The sequence below is a fragment of the Marmota marmota genome, unplaced genomic scaffold (genome assembly GCF_001458135.2).
Source record: "Marmota marmota marmota unplaced genomic scaffold, marMar, whole genome shotgun sequence".
NCBI lineage: Eukaryota > Metazoa > Chordata > Mammalia > Rodentia > Sciuridae > Marmota > Marmota marmota.
Genome location: NW_025999842.1, coordinates 28,682,815 through 28,703,203, shown reverse-complemented (window position 1 = coordinate 28,703,203; position 20,389 = coordinate 28,682,815). Strand labels below are relative to the sequence as shown.

The following is a 20,389-nucleotide window of genomic DNA, read 5'->3' as shown; positions in this document are numbered from 1 at the left end:
TCACGTGGTTTTTTTTTTTTTTTTTTGGCTCGGGGTTAGTCTACTAGCTCCGCAATGGACCGCTTGCAGAGGTTGCGGCCCACTCCCGCCCCATGCAGCTCTAAGTCGCCGCCCGAGCGGCCGCTGCAGGTGAAAGTGGTGGGGATCTTCAAAAGCTCCAGCTTTCAGGTTGCGAAGTCTACTGCTGAGGTAACCGCAGGAAAACCCCCAATGCGGCGACCCTCCAGGCTTCCCGGCCTCGCGGCGTGTATTATGCGCCTCGCTGTCTGGTGCAGGCCGGTGGATGTTCTACTGGAGGAAGGTTGGGCTGGCTGGGACCACCCCGGGAGCGCAGAGAGGACACATTCGGGTCAGGGGCGGGCATTTGGCTTGGAGTAGGGTGACGTGTAAAGGGAGATCCCAGCAAAGGAAGTATTCAGAACCTTCCTGGGAAAAATAGTAATTACTACTCCTACGTATTTACACATTTTATTCCACATTAATTTTAAAAATTGAATTACAGATTTATTAAAACTCATGACAAAAAAGTTTAAAGTGTTACTCTAACTCGTGGATTTTTACAAACTCCTTCCCCAAGTGATTTTCGAAAACTATTCACTTGGTAAGATTTTTTTTTTTAATTGCTATAACAATCACTACATTCTGACAGAAAAAAATGCCTCACGGATTTCTTAACAAGTGGCCCCAAGTGCTTTGAACAATCCCAAAATTTCTTTGTAAATATGCAAAATGGCTTAAAAAGAAACCACTGAAAGAAACTGAAGAATTTGGCCGTGTCACTCATACTGCCAGTGATGAAATGTTGAAATGTAATATTCCACTGGTCTTTGGGGTTTGTTGCAAAAGTACTCGCCAAGCCAAGTTTCTCTTCAAAGCCTCACTAGACCCCACAAACATGTCTTATTGGTATTTTTATCTACCAAAGTATCCTGCTGGATATTGGATAACAAAATGTTATTCCATATAGAATTCATCTTAAGCAGGCCTTCTTGCCTGTTCCAGAATCTACAGAGTAAAATAAAAAAAAAAATAACTTGCAAAATAAGGAAAGTTTAAGTGAAGAAAACAGGTGTTGGGACATCTATGAATATAATACAGGTTGATCAAAAGAAGTGGAAATTATGGGCTGATGGGGCTAGTAACATTTTATGTCCAAAATTTTATTTAATAAGAACATTCTTGTTTTTCTTAGCTCCTTTTCTGAAGGCCCATGTTTTCTATGCCTGGTAGTAAATATAAGTGGGCCATAGGGTCTCAGTCACAAGTATTCAACTTTGTCCTGATATTATAAAAGTAGCCACAGATATATAAATGAATGGTGGTGTTCCAATAAAGCTTTATTATGAACACTGAATTTTCACATGACATGAAATATGACTTATATTTTGATTTTTTTCAATATTTGCAAATCTAAAAATTAATCTTGGCTTTCAGGCCTTACAAAATAGGCAGTGGACCAACCCCTGCTAAGTCAAGAAAACAATATCTTTGATATGTTAATAATGTAATTTCCCCTTTCTTAAGCTTTTGCCTACAGTAACACTATCAAATATGAAAACATATCAGTGTAAATTCAGTTAGTTCTGTCTTAATAGAGGTTATGTGATTATATTCCTGGCATGATCATTTATGAGCAATCTCAGATCCCTGATTTGCTATAAAAGATTAAGATTCATAAAGGGTAAGGATAAGTAGATATATTTTAATTTGGACGTAGTTGATTCCAGACCAAATGCTAAACTATAAAGAAAAGTATGATGTGCTTAATTTGAATACTACTGGGTTTGCTGGTTACTCCAGTTAATTCCTCAGTTAGAAACAGCAGTCATCCTGTAGGATTTCATCAAACAGAGCACAGAAAGTGGAACTGAGCAACCAGACATTGTTGTTTTTGTTGGATACAGTAGTCTAAGAAGGAAATGGCCCTACCACTGTTTTCCTCTTTTGCTCTCCGGAGTCCCAAAGTAGTACGCACTTATGTCCTGGATTTCTTGCCCTTGGAATACTCACCCCTGATGAAATGTGCCAAATTAGTGCCCTTTCAGTCCACAACAGGGTCTCTAAGCACCAGCCTCACTTTGACAAGGTGCCTACTCCAGCAGCTATTACTTTTTCCCAGTTGGCCCAACCACTTCTCAGACCTGCTGGGAAAGTGGGGCCTAATTGTTGTTGCTTCCACTGCCTTCTCTTGCTTTAGGGGGATACAGTGAAACTAATATCAAGAACAAAACTTTTAAAAATTATTCATTTGTTTATTTTAACTAGGTATATATGACAGCAGAATGCATTTTGACTCATTGTACACAGCTGCAGCACAACTTTTCATTTCTCTGGTTGTACAGGATGTAGCGTTGCACCATATGTGCAGTCATACACGTACCTAGGGTAATGATGTCCATCTCATTCCACCATCTTTCCTGCCTTCATACCCCTGCCTCACCCCCACTTTGCCCAATCATAGTTCCTCCATTTTTCCTATGCTCCCTAGCCCCCCCTGCTCATTATGGATCAGCATCCACTTATCAGAGAGAACATTTGGCCTTTGGTTTTATGCATTAGCTTCTTTCACTTACCGTGATATTCTCCAACTCCATCCATTTACCTGCAAATGCCATAATTTTATTTTCTTTTAATGCTGAATAATATTCCATTGTGTATATATACCACAGTTTCTTTATCCATTCATCTATTGAAGGGCATCTAGGTTGGTTTCACAGTTTAGCTATTGTGAATTCAGCTGCTATAAATATTGATGTGGCTGCATTACTATAGTATGCTGATTGTAAGACCTTTAGGAATAGACTGAGGAGTGGGATAGCTGGGTAAAAAGGTGGTTCCATTCCAAGTTTTCCAAGGAATCTCCATACTGCTTTCCAGATTGGTTGTACCAATTTGCAGTCCCACCAGCAATGCATGAGTATGCCTTTCCCCCCACATCCTCGCCAACACTTATTGTTGTTTGTATTCTTGATAGCTGCCATTCTGATTGGAGATGAAATCTCAGCTTAGATTCGAATTTCTCTAATTACTAGAGATGTTGAACATTTTTTCATATATTTGTTGATCGAATGTATATCATCATCTGAGAAGTGTCTGTTCAGTTCATTAGCCCATTTATTGATTGGGTTCTTTGCTTTTTTGGTGTTATGTTTTTTGAGTTCTTTATATATCCTGGAGATTAGTGCTCTATTGGACGTGCATGTGGCAAAAATTTGCTCTCAAAATGTAGGCTCTCTCTTCACCTCATTGATTTTTTCTTTTGCTGAGAAGCTTTTTAGTTTGAGTCCATTCCATTTATATATCTTGATTTTATTTCTTGCGCTTTAGGAGTTTTGTTAAGGAAAGTCAGGGCCTACTCAGCACTAAAAAATAATAAGATCATGGCATTTGCAGGGAAATGGATGGCATTAGAGCAGATTATGCTAAGTGAAGTTAGCCAATCCCTAAAAAACAAATGCCGAATGTCTTCTCTGATATAAAGGGGGGGTGACTCAAAATGGGATAGGGAGGAAGAGCATGAGAAGAAGATTACCACTAAATAGGGAAGAGAGGTGGGAGGGAAAAGGAGGGAGAAGGGGAGTTGCATGGAAGATGGAAGGAGACCCTCATCGTTATACAGAATGCATGTATGATGTTGTGAGGAGAAAAAAAAGTGTGTCACATTAGATTGGATAGAGAGAAATGATGGGAGGGGAGGGGAGGAGTAGGGGGGATAGGAAGGGTAGCAGAATAAAATAGACATTATTATTGCTGTATGTATATATGTGACTGCATGACCAATGTGATTCTGCAACCTGTACAAAGAAAAGTGAGAAAATATACCCCATTTGATTCAAATGTATGAATTCTCAAGATCATTGTACTGTCATGTGTAGCTAATAAAAAAATAATAATAAATAAATAAATAAAAAGGAAGTCAGGGCCTAATCCGACGTGATGAACATTTGGGCCTACTTTTTCCTCTATTAGGTGGAGGGTCTCTGGTCTAATTAAAAGTTTTAAAAAAAATTTTTTTTGTAGTTGTAGATGGACAGAATGCCTTTATTTTATTTGTTTATTTTTATGTGGTGCTGAGGATCGAAACCAGTGCCTCAAGCATGCTAGGCAAGCACTCTGCCACTGAGCTACAGAATTGCTAACCTGTAAGAGTTTTCTTTTTTTTAATTTATATATGACAGCGGAATGCATTACAATTTTTATTACACATATAGAGCCCAATTTTTCATATCTCTGGTTATATACAAAGTATGTTCACACCAATTCATGTCTTCATACATGTACTTTAGATAATAATGATCATCACATTCCACCATCATTAATTACCCCATGCCCCCTCCCTTCCCCTCTAACCCCTCTGCCCTATCTAGAGTTCATCTATTCCTCCCATGCTCCCGCTCCCTATCCCACTATGAATCAGCCTTCTTATATCAAAGAAAAACATTTGGCATTTGGTTATTTGTGATTGGCTAACTTCACTTAGCATTAGCTTCTCCAACTCCATTAATTTACCTGCAAATGCCATGATTTTATTCTTTTATTGCTGAGTAATATTCCATTGTATATATATGCCACATTTTTTAATCCATTCATCTATTGAAGGGCATCTAGGTTGGTTCCACAGTTTAGCTATTGTGAATTGTGCTGCTATAAACATTGATGTGGCTGTGTCCCTGTAGTATGCTGTTTTTAAGTCCTTTGGGTATAGACAGAGGAAAAGGAATAGCTGCATCAAATGGTGGTTCTATTCCCAGATTTCCAAGGAATCTCCATACTGCTCTCCATATTGACTGCACCAATTTGAAGTCCCACCATCAATGTATGAGTGTACCTTTTCCCCCACATCCTCATCAACACTTATTGTTGTTTGTCTTCATAATAACTGCCATTCTAACTGAAGTGAAATGAAATCTTAGAGTGGTTTTTTAAAAAAATATTTTTATTAATTATAGATGGACACAATACTTCATTTATTTACTTATTTTAAATGTGGTGCTGAGGATCGAACCCAATGCCCCACACATGCCAGGCAAGTGCTCCACCACTAAGCCACAATCTCAGCCCTTAGAGTGGTTTTGATTTGCATTTCTCTAAAGCTAGCGATGATGAACATTTTTTTCATATATTTGTTGATTTTATATCATCATCTGAGAAGTGTCTGTTCAGTTCCTTGGCCCATTTATTGATCGGGTTTTTTTTTTTGTTTTGTTTTTGTTTTTTGGTGTTTAACTTTTTGAATTCTTTATATACCCTAAAGATTAGTGCTCTATCTGATGTATGAGGGGTAAAAATTTGCTCCCAAGATGTAGACTCTCTATTCACCTCATAGATTCTTTCTTTTGCTGAGAAGAAGGTTTTTATTTTGAGTCCATTCCATTTATTGTTTCTTGATTTTAATTCTTGTGCCAAAGGAATCTAATTAAGGAAGTTGGGGTCTAATCCCACATGATGTAGATTAGGGCCTACTTTTTCTTCTGGTTTTATTCCTAAATCCTTGATCCATTTTGAGTTTTGTGCATGGTGAGAGATAGGGGTTTAATTTCATTTTGTTGCATATGGATTTCCAGTTTTCCCAGCACCATTTGTTGAAGAAGATATCTTTTCTCCAATGCATGTTTTTGGCACCTTTGTTTAATATAAGGTAATTGTAATTTTGTGGGTTAGTCTCTGTGTCCTCTATTCTGTACCATTGGTCTACCAGTCTGTTTTGGTGTCAATACCCGTAAGAATTTTCTATAGCCTAACGTATATAAGGCTCTGAGCATGATCCCCAATACCATCTAAATAAATAAATAAATTTTTTCTGTGATTCATACAAAAAATTGTATGTTCAACCAAAACATACTCAATACTATACCTAAATTCTACTAGTATTTATTTAGTATTTACTTATCTTTTTCCTAAGGGGTATAACCACAGTATCCTTTTGATCTCCTTACATCAGTGAATTACAGCAGTAATATTTACTTATTTTCATTCAAGTAAACTAACTAGAACCACTGAGATTTAGCAAGAGTTTAATTTAAGGAAAAATTTGTCCTGAAAGAAGCAGATCACAAAACTATTGGCATAAACTCATTTGTTTTTTCAATTGTCATGAGTGAATGATTTACCATGAGCCAGATTCGATAGTAGAAGGACATACAGGAAGGCCAAGACATAGTTCTTGCCCTCAGGAGCTTATATTCTAGAAGTCAGAGACAAATAAGCTCCGTGTCCTAGTGTGGGCAGAGAGCAGAACAGGGCATCTCAGTCAGACTGTGGCCTAGGTATGGGCTGCATAAAACTTTCTGGAGACTCCATAAAAGTTTGGGGAAATGATTTTGACTTTAAAAGAGAATTCATTTTAAACTAACTATTGTATTTTGAAACCTAGAGTCTGAAGATGAATTATCCATCCAAATTTGAAGATCCTATAATGGTTCCTCTTCAAGAATTTGCATGGTATCAATATCTGCAGGAGAAAAAAAGGGTAAAGGATATTTGGGACATGGGGGATGTTGACAACAAGCAAAATTTAGCCTGAATTATTTATCTGTGCGTTGTTTTGGGAACAAAATGAAAGTTATTTTTAATGAAACTAGATTTTTAAAAAATATTTATTTTGTAGTTATAGGTGGACACAATATCTTCATGTTATTTTTATGTGATGCTGAGGATCAAACCCAGTGCCTCACTCATGATAGGCAAGCACTCTACCTCTGAGCCACAGCCCTAGCCCTATGAAACTAGATTTTTTTTCTCTAAATGATGTGCTTTTCCTAAATGATTTCAATCATTTTACTAGATGGACTTTTTTAAAAAAAAACTAGAATATTTACCAAATTTTCCTTTGGAGAACATGTGATAAAGGTAAGTTTAAAATCCTCCGTGGTGTTATTTATCCCTGCTGATGGTTAACCCTCTCTTCCTGTGATAACCTGGCACTCAAGTTGCTGTGGCCTGGCTCTTACTCCGGAAGGAGCCGGTGTTGTACATCATACAGATAGCCGAGGGTTTGTGTGACACTGTTGCACAGAGGCACTTGTATGACAGCCTGAAGCTCTCACAGGGCATCCTGTCTCAGTTGGTGCTCCTTTTTCCCCATTCTCCCTTCTGCCATTACCCTTGGAAAATCCCAGACTTCAGGGCTAGTGGAGCTTGTCCAGGGATGGTAGATAGGGCTCCTCTTTTGTGCCACCCTGGTCTCTCTATAGTTGTGCCTGGAGCATGTGAAAAAGAGAAAAGAAGGTGGTGATCTGGCTCAGCAATCTCTCATGTTGGGGCGTGTAGAAAGGGTTCTACTTCCTGCTTCTTTTTCCTGGTTTAGTCCTGCACAGGATTCCCAGTCCTGGTTTCTGTGCTCCACCTCGTTTCTCCAGTAGATGATGAAATTTCCATTTCCCTGATCTGAGCAGTTTCAGTCGTTCAATGCTTGGTTGCATAAGGATATCCTGTGATCCTGTAATTAGGTTCAATGTAAATAGTGTTGCTTTATAAGACCACTTCACTCTCTCTTCAGTCACATGAATGTTGCAAGACTGAGTCAAGAATACCAAGAATAGGCTGGGCACCATGGCATATGCCTGTAATCCCAGCAGCTCAGGAGGCTGAGCCAGCCTCAGCAAATTATCGAGACCCTAAGCAACTCAGCAAGACCCTGTCTCTAAGTAAAAAATAAAAAAGGGAGGGAGATGTAACCCAGGAGTTAAATGCCCCTGGGTTCAATCTCTAGTACCAAAAAAAAAAAAGAAAGAATAGCATTTGTTAAGTCTCATCATACTTTTGTAGCCATTTTCATAAGAATTCACAAAGAACAATGGTAAACACATATATATGTGTATGTGTATACATGCGCATGCGCGCGCACGCACACACACACACACACACACACACACACACCTATTCCTTACACAACTGGGGTTACCAATGGTCCTAGCTGCCTGAGACTGAGAGGCTTCCTGGAACGTAGGACAGTCACAGGCAAATTGGAACAGTTCATCACCCTAACATAAACAATACTTTTTCTAAATTTTTATTATCAAACATAATACTGCCTTCCAGTCTCATGCCCTCTGCCTATAGGAAAACTGTGATGTCATGGTCTGTGGATTGCACCTGGTCCTCTTGTACATTCCCATTGTCCTCTTAAAGACCAGTTAGCTGGACACAGTGATTTGGGGTTCAATGCTTGGAGGCAGGAAGATCACAAGTTCAAGGCCAACCTGGGCAACTTAGTGAGACCCTGTCTCAAAAAAAAAAAAAAAAACTAAAGAGGACTGGGGATGTACTCAGTTGTAGAGAACCCCTGGATTCCATCCCATCCCCAGTACTACGGAAAAAAAAAAGTGTAAATTTTACTCGCCAGCCTCCTCCCTCTCCAATCTGCACTGCCTGGAGGTGATTTGTGCTCTCCTGCTGTCTTTCTCGTTGAGGCTTCCTAGTTAATCATGGCTGCTTCTTGCTACCTATACTTTATTCCTTATCTTTACTTTCTTTTCTCTGCCACACTCATCCTCTGGATATCTGTCACCTTAACCTTTTCTTCCTTTTCAAGTCAGTCTTTTGGTCCTTCTTTAATGAGAGCTTTGTGTCTTATGTTATATGAAGTGCTTCTTAGTGCATGTGGTCTTACTGAATCAGTTCATTAGGCCAGCTGGCCTTATGCTTCAGCAGAATTTAATGCCCCTCTCAAGGGATGGCTTCAGGTCTTTGGAAGGGCCTCTCTCTCCCCTCTAAAAAAGGTTGCATCATAGATCCTGGATGAAAAGTCCTAGAAACTACCAGGTCCAGTCTGCTATCTTGAGGCAAGCAAGGAGTCTCCTTATGTACAGAAGAGGCAGAGATAAGGCATTTTAACCTTTAGCCTCTAAATAAAAAGTACCATCTACTGCATTTCTCCCATAAGGCTAACTAAAATGTTCATGATTAGATTTTTTTCTTCCTTTTTGGGTTTTGGGTCTAGAAAATATAATACTGATAAATTGAACATTCTAGGAACTATTGACACATAGTTTCTATCAATGATTTATGGTAGAACATGAAGAAGTTTTTCTCTGCCAGGAAGCAGGTTTTGAGAGGATCATGGGAAACAAGCAGCAGGATATTAAATCTTGTGGGAGAAGCTAGGAATGGCCAAGTTGGCAAGTTGGAGGCAAACTGTTCCCTCAAACTTATTTTTTTAAGTACAGTCTCCAGACCAGCAGCATCAGTGTCTCCTTGGATGTTTAGAAACGCAAATTCTAAGGCCCCATCCCACAATCAGAAAGTCAGATGGGCCTTAGGAATCTGTGATTCCAAAGCCCACTACAGTTTGAGAATGGCTGTACAAAGATATTCATGGTTTTCCACAGCTGGCACTTGATAATCGGCAGATTTCAGAGGGGATGTAACTCAGTAGCCATGCACTAAGGATTCAGGAGGTTGACCAGCAGCATTTTGTGGATGAAGACACTGACACATTTATTTTGAGGGGCTTCTTCATTGCCTGACTGGGTTTTGAAAATCCCTGCTGGCCTCTCAGGAGGCATTTTCCTAAAGGTTAGCCCCTCCATTTTTGCCCCCTATACCAAAAAAAAAAAAAAAAAAAAAAATCTCTTAATAGTTTGCATTGAAAAATCATCCCTTAGCTGGACATCGTGTAATTCCAGCCTATAATTCCAGCAGCTCTGGAGGCAAGATTACAAGTTCAAAGCCATCTTTAGCAACTTAGTGAGGCCCTAAACAACTTAGCAAGACCCTGTCTCAAAATACAAATATTAAACAGAGCTGGGGATGTAGCTTAATGGTTAAAGCACCCCTGGGTTTAATCCCCAGTACTAACAAAGAAAAGAAATAAAATCATCCCTTACCCAGAATCCCTAGCCTTCCCAAGCATGCACATAGTAAAATGTGTTTGGTAAATGAAGACAGAGACTGCTCTTTTCTTCTTCCCCTCTGGTATTTAACCCAGGGACATTCTACCACTGAACTACTACATCCCTATCCCTTTACTTCATTTTGAGAGAAGGTCTCACTAAATTGCGAAGATCACCTTTAAACTTGTGATCCTATGTGTATGCCACCTTGCCTGGCCAGAGTTGCACTTTGTTTCTGAGTTAATATAATAAGTATGCTCAGCATATTAAGATTAGTTTTTTAAATAATTCTGTGCTTTCATGATCTTTGATTACTTAAAATATTCTTAAATTCTCTTTCACTGAAGACTTTTGAAAGATGGTAAAAGCATATTTTTAAAATATTCAATCCTAGAGTTGATTCCAAATTCTGGCTTATGGATAGAAGTTGTTTGTTTGTTTTCTTTCCTTCATTACATTTTTTTTGTCTTTTCCTATAGGAACTCAAGGATGAAACATGGGAATATTCTTCCAATGTGATGTGTTTTATTAATGATAAATTCCTCGGTGATGCATCTGATCTGCAGAAATGGGCCCACAAGGTGTGGGATATAGTTGATATTAAGCCCCCTGCACTTTATGAGGCACTTACTGTGGATTTTTCCACAAAATTCTTGAGAGACACCAAGGCAAGTTATATTGATTTATTTTTTTACAAAGTAAAATAGTGAAATTTTTGATCATTTATGTTACCTCAGCATTCATTATTCATATTCTAACAAAAGGAATATAAAAGGTAGGAGCCATGGGTATAAGCCTTTGGTGACTATTAAGATTCATTTGCGAAAGACTGTAGGAAGGCAAAGTTTGGCTTGGTGCTATAGAGCAAGCGTTATTTCTCAGTAGGTAAGCTGCATGGGGAGAACTCTCTGCTCAAACATTTCTCCTCCATTTTATAGATTTATTTGCATGAATTATCCACTTTAAAATATACAAACCCCTGTCTGCACTTCTTTTTTTATTAATTTATTTTTTAGTTGTAGCTGGACACAATACCTTTATTTTATTTAGTTATTTTTATGTGGTGCTGAGGATAGAACCCAGGGCCTCACATGTGCTAGGCGAGCGCTCTACCACTGAGCCACAACCCCAGCCCTCCCTGTGTGCACTTCTGTAGTCCCATCAGCTAGAGAGACTAAAGCAGAAGGATCTAAGTTCAACACCAACCTGAGCAACTTATCGAAACCTTGTGCCACAGTAAAAAATAAAAGGGACTGGGGATGAAGCTTAATAGTAGAATTCCCCTGGGTTCAATCTCCAGCATGCCAAAAAAAAAAAAAAAGAAAGAAAGAGGGAGAAAGACAGGGATAGGGAAAAAGAAGAGAAAGAAGAAGAAGAAGGAAAAGGAGGAAGAAAAGTAAAGAAGGGAAGAGGAAGGAAAGGGGGGAAAAGTGTGAGATTTTAAAGCATGACACATAGTTGGTGAGAGCAGACCTCACAGGCACTGGCAGTTTCCAGTGACAGAGGATGGTGAGAAACATGAGGTCCAGGGAGGTGAGAGACAGGCATTAGTATGGCAATACAGGTAAAGATACTTTGTAATTTTGCTCTGAGACTTTGTTGTACTGACAACTATCACCTCCTGGAAATCATTTTAAGCCCATGGTGGCCTGTATACACAAAGTGACACATTGCTAGGATCTGAAATATGCAAAGGCAGAGACCTTGCTTTATGGATCCTCATTTAACTACTACCTTGAACCAAAATGAAACATTGTGGGTGCTCAGTGAATGTTGGGTTGAATAAGCAGTGCAGTTTGAAAATGCTAGAAACTCTGGGGTGTATGGAGAAATGTTCAAGGGTCAGAAGTCTGAAAGTACATGGTATATTCTGGGAATGATGGAACAACAAGGAAGCCATAAATAGTAGGAAATGAGACAAGGAAATGAGAATATCAGCCAAGACTGTTGGTGCCAACAGCACCAAGCTACTTAAGGAAAGGGTATGTATTGAAATTATGTTGGTTATCTGACAGTTGACAGGAAAGCTGGAGAACCTGCTTTGAAAAACAGGTAACCAAGGAAGGCCAGATAGGTAAAAACATGGCAAGAGTTATGTGGCAGGAATGTGTCCCAGGGTGTTGCTGCAGGCAGGTGCTGCTGGCTTTAAATTCACAGAGCCACGGTCATTGAGACCTGGACTGCCCTTTTGTCTCTGTACCACTCCTTGGAGCTCCAGGGCCCCAGGCAGGAGGACTTGTCTGGCAAGCCCCAGTTTTATTGCCACAACCTGGTTGTCATAGGCTGGGGGAGAGGGAGGATCTGGCCCCTTTAGGTTCTAGTGAGAGCAGTTGGGCCCTGCAGGGAATTTCCCACCAGAAAGAGTGTTCAGAAGTTAAGAAAAAGGAGAAAAAAAATAATAGATAATAAAGAAATTATAATTTCTCAGCCAGATTATGATTTACTGTCCATTCTGAACCAAGGAGCCAGATTTTATCCAGAAGGAAACCAAGCCAACAGAACTTTTCATAAAAAGAGTATGTCATATCCTTTTTCCTCTTTTAGAAAAAAATTTAGGACCATGCCAAAGCAGGCCGAGCAGGGTAGCTGTTTGGAAAGTTGCTATAGTAGCATGGGCCAGGAATAATGAAAGCCTGGATTAATTGGTGGCAGTGAGGATGGAGGTCCTTGATTCCAGAGAAGAGCCTGAGAAGTAGACTTTTCTTGCTGAGTCAAACCCAGGGACTTGTTTACTTCCAGGTTAGAACCATATGCTAAACAAGTATGTTTATATGTTTGGTTGCTGGTGACTAGGAAATTACCTGGTGTTGCATTTATTAGATCTCTTCATCAGCATTTTCAGAATTATATACTCTTGGCAACCACTAAAGATAACCTATTGATGAACGTGGAAGTTTAATCATGCCTGAATGAACTTACTTATTTTCTCAGTCAATCATGACTTACATTATAGACTTTTTTCCTCTTAAACTGTGAAGTTTACTATGTTTCCCATTCTTCATTTATAATATTCTCTTTTATAATTAAGAACTTGTGCAGAAACTGAGAAGCCCTAACAAGTTAATTATAGTGACATAAATAATATATTTTAAGATGATATCATTTACGTTTCCCAGATTCTTAAGAAAGAGGTTAGGCCAAGTTATGCACCTCATTAAAAAAAGGTGGCACTTTGGTGTATATGAATATGGTATCCAAGATTTAGAGTACTCCATTAGCTGTGCTATGGCCCCTAAGTGAAAGCTATATTAATGAAGACTAGTGTTTTCAGTTCAGATGCTTCTTTAAAGTATCAGACAAGGTCTCGAAAATAGTCACCTCTACTGGGAAGGGTACTAAGTGAAAACAAGAGCTGGAGGCAGTTGTGCATGTAAGAGAATTTTTGAAGATGACTCAGTCTCCTTCTCTTCCCTACCCCTAGTGCCACACCTCCTGTAGATATAGAGGCCTCATTTTTCCACTTGGAAAGCTAATTTGTGCTGTGCTTGGCTCTGGCTAACTAATCTGTGCTCTCTGAAAATCCAGAACACCTGGTAACCAAATCCATGGCACTCAGGATGGGTGTTTTCTCAGAACTATTCAGGAAAGAAAACAGAAGTAGAAAAGAATTCCCAGTCTGTTTCTTTTCCCAGGGGAACTGACCAGTTTCCCTTGCCTTGTGGAATTTGTGATGTGGTGGATAGCTAGGCCGTGTGTTCTCATATCCTGTGATCAGTTAACATTTTTCAAAACCTCACTACTGAAAGGTTTTAAAAATATATAATGAAAAACAAAGTTTTTAAAATATGTCATGTGAGTTGTAAAGACTTGGTAAAAGAAAATAAAATGATCTTTGTCATTCATTTGATTTCTCTGTTATTTATTGGTAATGCTATTAAAGTTTTATCACTGAAAACATTTCTGTTATATTTTTGGTCATTTCTATAACTTTCTATAACATTTCTATAAAATTGACCTGCATTATCTTTTTCTCCCTAATTTTAATAGCATGTTTTTGTATTCTTGGACATTAAGATTAATTTTTATCCAATTGGACGGTTGATTTTTGAGGTAAGAGGATGTTGCCTTTTTTAAAAAAAGTTGGAAAGCATCTATGATTGTTAAGATGTTAAAATATTTCATCTTTGAAACCTTTCGTCTTTATTTTTTAGCTATATTGTGATGTATGTCCCAAAACATGTAAAAATTTTCAGTTCCTGTGCACAGGAAGAGCAGGGTTTTCTCAAAGTGGCATAAGGTTACATTATAAAGATTCAATTATTCATCGAGTGGTACAAAATGGTTGGATACAAGGAGGAGGTGAGTTTAAATTCTTACATACAACTTAATTGCAAACCCAGAATTTTATTTGGCTACTTTTATAAAATGCATATAGAATTAGATATTCTCTTATTTATTGGTGTATATTAATTACATAAAATAGTGGGTTTCATGGGTCATATTCACATACAAATAACAATAATAGGTATGTGCATATAAAAGAATTTGGTTACTATTACTCTCTAATAATTAGATAGTCTTAATTTTAAATATGTACCTAAAGTATGTTTATATAGCCAAATGATAAATTAAGATATTTGTATTGCTTTATACAGATCACTAATTATTTTTTAAAAACACTTACATTACCAGGAATATTCTAAATTAAAAAGTATGGTGACTTTTTTTAAAAAATCAAAAAATAATTTTAAATTCTCAACTAAATACATGAAAATAATTAATTTGAAACACAGTGCTTTTAAGAAATATGTTAAGGGTAGAAATTTGAAAATAAAATAAATGGAAAATAATTCATTTCTTGCCAAACACATTACATTGTTACTAGTGAAAAGTATTATCTGAAGGATTTTGGTCTCCATTTGTGTTTCTTTTCAGGTCAATCCTTTGGCTTTCCTCAGAGTAGGTGCCTGATTAACAGCACAAAATTAAATTTTGAAGGGCTTTTGGAAGATATTCCATAGGGAGAAATCAGGCAGCAATTTAAAAATAATTGAGTTAGTGTAGAAGGAGATTTGTTTGAACTTGATAACATATGCAGAAGCTTAAATTGATGTTTAATTTTTTAGTATGATCTGTAATATTTTGAGACTGATGAGGGGGGGTTATTTCAAGATTTATTTCAAGTCTTTTGCATGTAAAGCAGGTATTCTTTCCTCAATCTCTGCAAAATGAGATCATATCACAAATACTGTTATCTAACCTTAATTTTTTTTCCACTTTATATGAAGTATTTATCTTCCCAAAGAACATAAACACAGAAAATTTTTGGAGTCTTCCCAGTCTTTTATAATATTGTTAAATAATTTTAATTTCCTACTGGTAAACATTTTGATTATTTTCCATGTTTTGTTTGTTTGTTTTGTTTTGTTAGTATGAAACAATCCTTAAGGGAACCAACATCAGGGTTTCTAATACTTTTTTTTGGGGGGGGTGTACCAGGGATTGTTACCACTGAGGGCTCCTGGTTCTGAGCCTGATAGTGACTCTCCCAGGCCAGGATCTCAGATGCTCAGAAATTTGAAAATAAAATAAATGGAAAATAATTCATTTCTTGCCAAAGACATTACATTGTTACTAGTGAAAAGTACTATCTGAAGGATTTTGGTCTCCATTTGTTTTTGATTAAACTCCCCCAGAGCAAGATTTGGGAAAAGTAGGTCATATTATTTGTTTGGGGTTTTTGCAGTAAAATTTCTAAATAGTAAAGTGCACACATTTTGAGAATTAAGAACAGTTTAGGGAAAAATGAGATTGCTAGATTGAAATCTAAACTTTGATACATATAAATTGTACCACCTTAGATATGCACTTAGCATCTCTGAATCAGTTCCTTAATCATAAAATGGGGATAATTATAATAATATTAAAGTTTGTGGTAAGTATTCAGTAACATGGAGAACTGAAAGTGCCAAGCTCTGTAACAGTGAATCCTGCTATTACATATAATTATTATGCCCAATAAAAAAAATATGGAAAAAAAGTGCAAAGTCTGGACATTATCTTCTCCCTTCAGATGTTGAATTCCCCTAGAGCAATGTAGAATTGGAGAGCATATGAGCTAAATTTGGTTTTGTGTCATGACTTAAAATGCTTTTAGGTATTGTTACTTAGTCTTTGGGACCAACAGACCTCACATTTCCACACTGCCTGCCCCTCCATCCCCCTCTTTTGACATTTCCCTCTTGCTCATTCTGCTCCACATATGGGCTCCCTTGCTATTCCTTAAGCACATCAATTACAAGTTGGCCTTGAGGTCTTTCGTTTGTTTTGACTGGGACATACTCCACCAGCTATATCTCCAGATATCCCCTTGTTTCATGAACTTATTGGATTTTCCCTACAGTGAATCTCAGCAAGGACACCCTATTTAAAACTGCCACTTTCTGGAGCTGAGGTGGTGGCTCAGTGGAGGGCATTTGCCTAGCATGTGTAAGGCACTGGTTTCGATCCTCAGCTCCACATAAAAATTATATCCATCTACAACTTAAAAAAAAAAAACCCGCTACTTTCTTTCTTTATAGTGTTTTTCACCATTGGACATATTATAATAGTATGTCCAATATTTCTTGGATATGCAATTATGTGAATTATAAGACATTTGTCTAATGTCTGTTTCTCTTCACTAGAATATACATCCCATAAGGGTAGAGATTTTTATCTACTTAGTTCACTCTTGCATCCCATGTTCTAGCTAGAACAGTACCTAGCATAGTCTAGGTAGTTAACATTTGCTGAAAGAAAGAAAGAATGAATGAAGAAACACTTGAGCAGGAAGCATACATTGTCTTCATTTCAAAAGTACAAAGTTAAAGAAGATACCAAGTCAATATATCACTTCGGTCAGTTTCCCCTCTGTGACTCCCACAAGGCCTGACTTTAGAAGGGTCTCGGGATATAATTTAATACATCTTATTATTATCATCATCATGTTGAACATTATGAAGATGATGATAGTAAATGGATGCATTTTATAATCATGGAATTCTACACTGTAGTGGCAGCCACTGATGAATGAGCATGCTACCCTGCCAGGTACTGCCCTTCGTCATTTCACTTAATCCTAAGAGCCACCTGTGAGGCTCTGTTTATACAGGCAAGGAAGAGGCTTGGGAAAAGTAACTAATGTCAAGATTTCAATCATAATCATCTGACTTCAAATTTACTTTTAGCCACTATTTGGCATCTCTAAATTTGTTGTCAGAGTTACAGGCATAATATCATATATAAGGCTGAATTCAAGTGAGTGGGTTATGGCCACCAAAAATAGTAGTAAATACTGATTGAAATGGTGTCAATATAAACATTCATCTGGGACATCTGATGTGGAGGACAAGAGGAACTTTGGGGAGTGTAAGGTAGATGAGGCAAAGGAGTATGACTGATGTTAGGTAAGTTAGAAGGGGAAAGTATCCACCTGGGCAGACTTTCCTGAACAAAGCAGACTAGGATCCAAAGGATTAGAAATCAGAAACCTTAACTTCCCCATTTCCAGATTTAGCCTTCAGACATTACATATCCATCCGGAATTTTAAGCCAAGTAGGGTTTTAGATTTAAGACTTTATCGATTAACCTCTGAACCAGTTTTACGAATAGTATAACTTAAATGCTACATTTTCTTTTCCAACTAAATTCTCTCCACGTGCTTAATGTTGTATCAGATTTCTTTAAAATTAGCAGACTTTTATTAGAGATGATTGCTCTTACTTGGCTAAAATAGTCCTTCAAAAAAGGTTTATTTAACACTGTTAGAAGAGGTGGGTGGATCAGAATATTGAAAGAATACTGATGAGGAGTCTGGGGTATAGAAGACAGACATGTCTTCTTTTCAACTGTGGATAGATATAAAATAACTTGTGCCTGGAGTCTTTTTATAGTAGGAGCATGCCTAAGCCAAAATATGCATGTCTTATAAATACCTAAGAGAACCTCATTACATTATAAGGAATTTTATTTCCAAAATATTGGGGAAATGAATGTTATCTCAACAGGGGAACCACAGTAATGAAAATTTGAACATGTATTCTTTTTAGAGCACCTATTTTTAGTCACACTCTAAGAAGAACTTACTCTTCCTATTTTATCCTCCTAGCTTAATCTCCCTGTTTCTCTGAAAAGCAAGGAGGTCTATGGGATAACTTTTGAAGTAAGCAGAATTTATGTGAACACTTTTTAAAATCATGACCACAATGGTAACTTAATACTTCATTATTTCAAAGGTTTTGCACTGTAGTTTAAGCTACATCAGAGAGTTTTATAAGAATAAAATGGAATCCTGAAAATAAAAATCATTAAAAAATACACATGAAGTTATTATGGTAAAATTTTCATGGTTTAGATATTAAACAGGTGACTTACTCTAGATATTGGTAAAAGTATAATCATAATTTTAAAATATCTTTTCCCACCTATCATTACTACACTCTAACTTTTTTAACTTCAAAATTCTGTTTACTTACTGCTATTTCTTAGACATAGTAGCTGGAAGAGGAGATAATGGAGAGTCTATTTATGGACCAACATTTGAAGGTATGTGTTTTAAACATCTAGTTCTCTTAAATTTGAATAATCCACTAATACATTACTGACACATTTAAAGACACATAAGACTAGATTTTTCACAACTCCAAATAAGATAGTGTTAGGTACACACACGCACACACACACACACATATATCAGTATATATATATGTTAATATGTATATATCATATATTCATATATATTATTATATTTATACGTGTGCATATATATACATATAGTTAAAAATTATGGGGATAAGCCTGGTCCAGAACAATTTGAGCACATATTTTGTTTTACTTGCCTAATTATATTATTTCTTTATCCAGGATAAATCCCAGTTTATTAGCTACCTCATATTCTAACAGATTACAAGAACACAATGAAAGTTACTAAGGTCATGACAAAAGGCCCCAGAGGTCAATTTGAAGAGGCTGTCATGGCCAAAGATGGAATAATTTGAACTTCAAAAAGAATAGTAATAGCAATTGACCAAAACTTGTCAAATATTTTAATCTATGAGTTCATAATTATATTAAATTATTAAATAAAACCTAATTGGTTACCTTTGGGAAAATGATAGGAAAATAATTCATTATCCTGAAAACCGCTAAAAATAGAGAAAAAAATCAAACATTTTTCCTGCTTTTCCTATATGAACTGTATGAACTTATAGATAAAGGAAAACATCTATTTCTTTAAATATTCCAATTAATAAATGAAAAGGAAATAATAGAATAGCACCCCTTTTGCTGCCTGCAGTGATATAATGCATGTAGGCATTTGCCGCATCAATATCTATTAATGTCCCAAATCAGAGACAAAAAAAATCAGAGACATTCTGTGCCTTCTGTTGAAAGAACACACTAGCGAAGGAACAGAACATGAGCCTGATTCTCTGGACCCAGCCAATGTTCAAGAAATACAATCCGTTCAGTTATAATGTGATATATATTACAAAGAAATATTTGCACCATATAACACCATGAAGTAAAAACTACAGGCAAAAATGTATGGTAAAAATGAGGTTACAAAAAGGTCATCAGTGTCACAATAAAAAACAAGACAGTAGGGGCTGGGTTGTGGCTCAGTGGTAGAGTGCTTACCTAGCATGTGTGAATGAAGTACTGGGTTCAGTTCTCAGCACCATATATAAATAAATAATATAAAGGTCCATTGACAGTACACACACACACACACACACAGTAATCTAAAAAAAAAAGTAACACTATTTTACATGTATTAAATGATCAAGAAACATAAATACTATAATAAATTTTACCTTGAAAAAGACTTGAAGTTTGTTGTGGAGGTGGGCATGGGAAGAGTTGATGCTTTGATTTGGTCAAAGTGGAAGGAAAGTTTTTGGAGATCAGAACAACCAAATGTGGGTGGGTGGGTGTTGAGACCACAGCCCACTTGTGCTAGGGCAGTGGGATAGGTTGCCAGGAGACCAAAAAAAGAAAAACCTGAAAACAGCATGTAAGATACAAGGCTTATTGAAAATGCTTACGCAAAAGGTTCAGTGGCAACAGGCTGGACCTTGGCACCTCTGTCTCTCACAGTGCTTCACCAAATAGTGCCTTCATCCCTCAAAAACTACTTCAGAAAGTCCACTTGATAGGCTGGACAGAGATCACCTCCATCCCTCATGGTACTTTGCCAAATAGCACCTCTGCCCCTCGTGACACCTTATCCAGTGTCGGGGGGCTGGATGAATGGTACTAATCCTCTCCACAGTGTCCCCAGTTCTACACCAATTATCTCTGGGAGAGGTGTTTTGTAAGTTAGGCTACAGAAAAAGTGACATGATTAGTTTGCTTTGTTCCTTGTTTGACCAGCATTCCAAGGAACAGTTTCCTGGAATACATGCAAGAAAGCCATTCCTACAGATAACACTGACTTACCCTATTTGCAGTACACATGAGAAAGAGTCATTGTCCTTCAAGATAGTATTTATTTGGACATTCCAGTCTAGGCCCACTTATGTTGTTTTCTTAACTTGGTTAGGTTCTTGGGAATGGAAAGGGGCATTTCAGG

The 20,389-nt window shown here is 37.3% G+C and overlaps 1 protein-coding gene across 3 annotated transcripts in view; it reads left to right on the top strand.

Moving 5' to 3' along the window:
* The first annotated feature begins 18 nt into the window (after positions 1–18).
* Ppil6 (peptidylprolyl isomerase like 6) overlaps positions 19–20,389 on the top strand; it is a 32,810-nt gene continuing 12,439 nt past the window's right edge. For 2 of the 3 annotated variants that reach the window (XM_048786638.1, XM_015497316.2), the window contains exons 1-6: positions 19–189; positions 6,374–6,469; positions 10,313–10,501; positions 13,821–13,883; positions 13,985–14,132; positions 18,304–18,360. In XM_048786638.1, coding sequence (XP_048642595.1) covers positions 55–189; positions 6,374–6,469; positions 10,313–10,501; positions 13,821–13,883; positions 13,985–14,132; positions 18,304–18,360 — 688 coding nt within the window. In that variant the 5' untranslated portion in view covers positions 19–54. The remainder of the gene's footprint in view (positions 190–6,373; positions 6,470–10,312; positions 10,502–13,820; positions 13,884–13,984; positions 14,133–18,303; positions 18,361–20,389) is intronic. The other variant, XM_048786583.1, reaches the window with a different exon arrangement.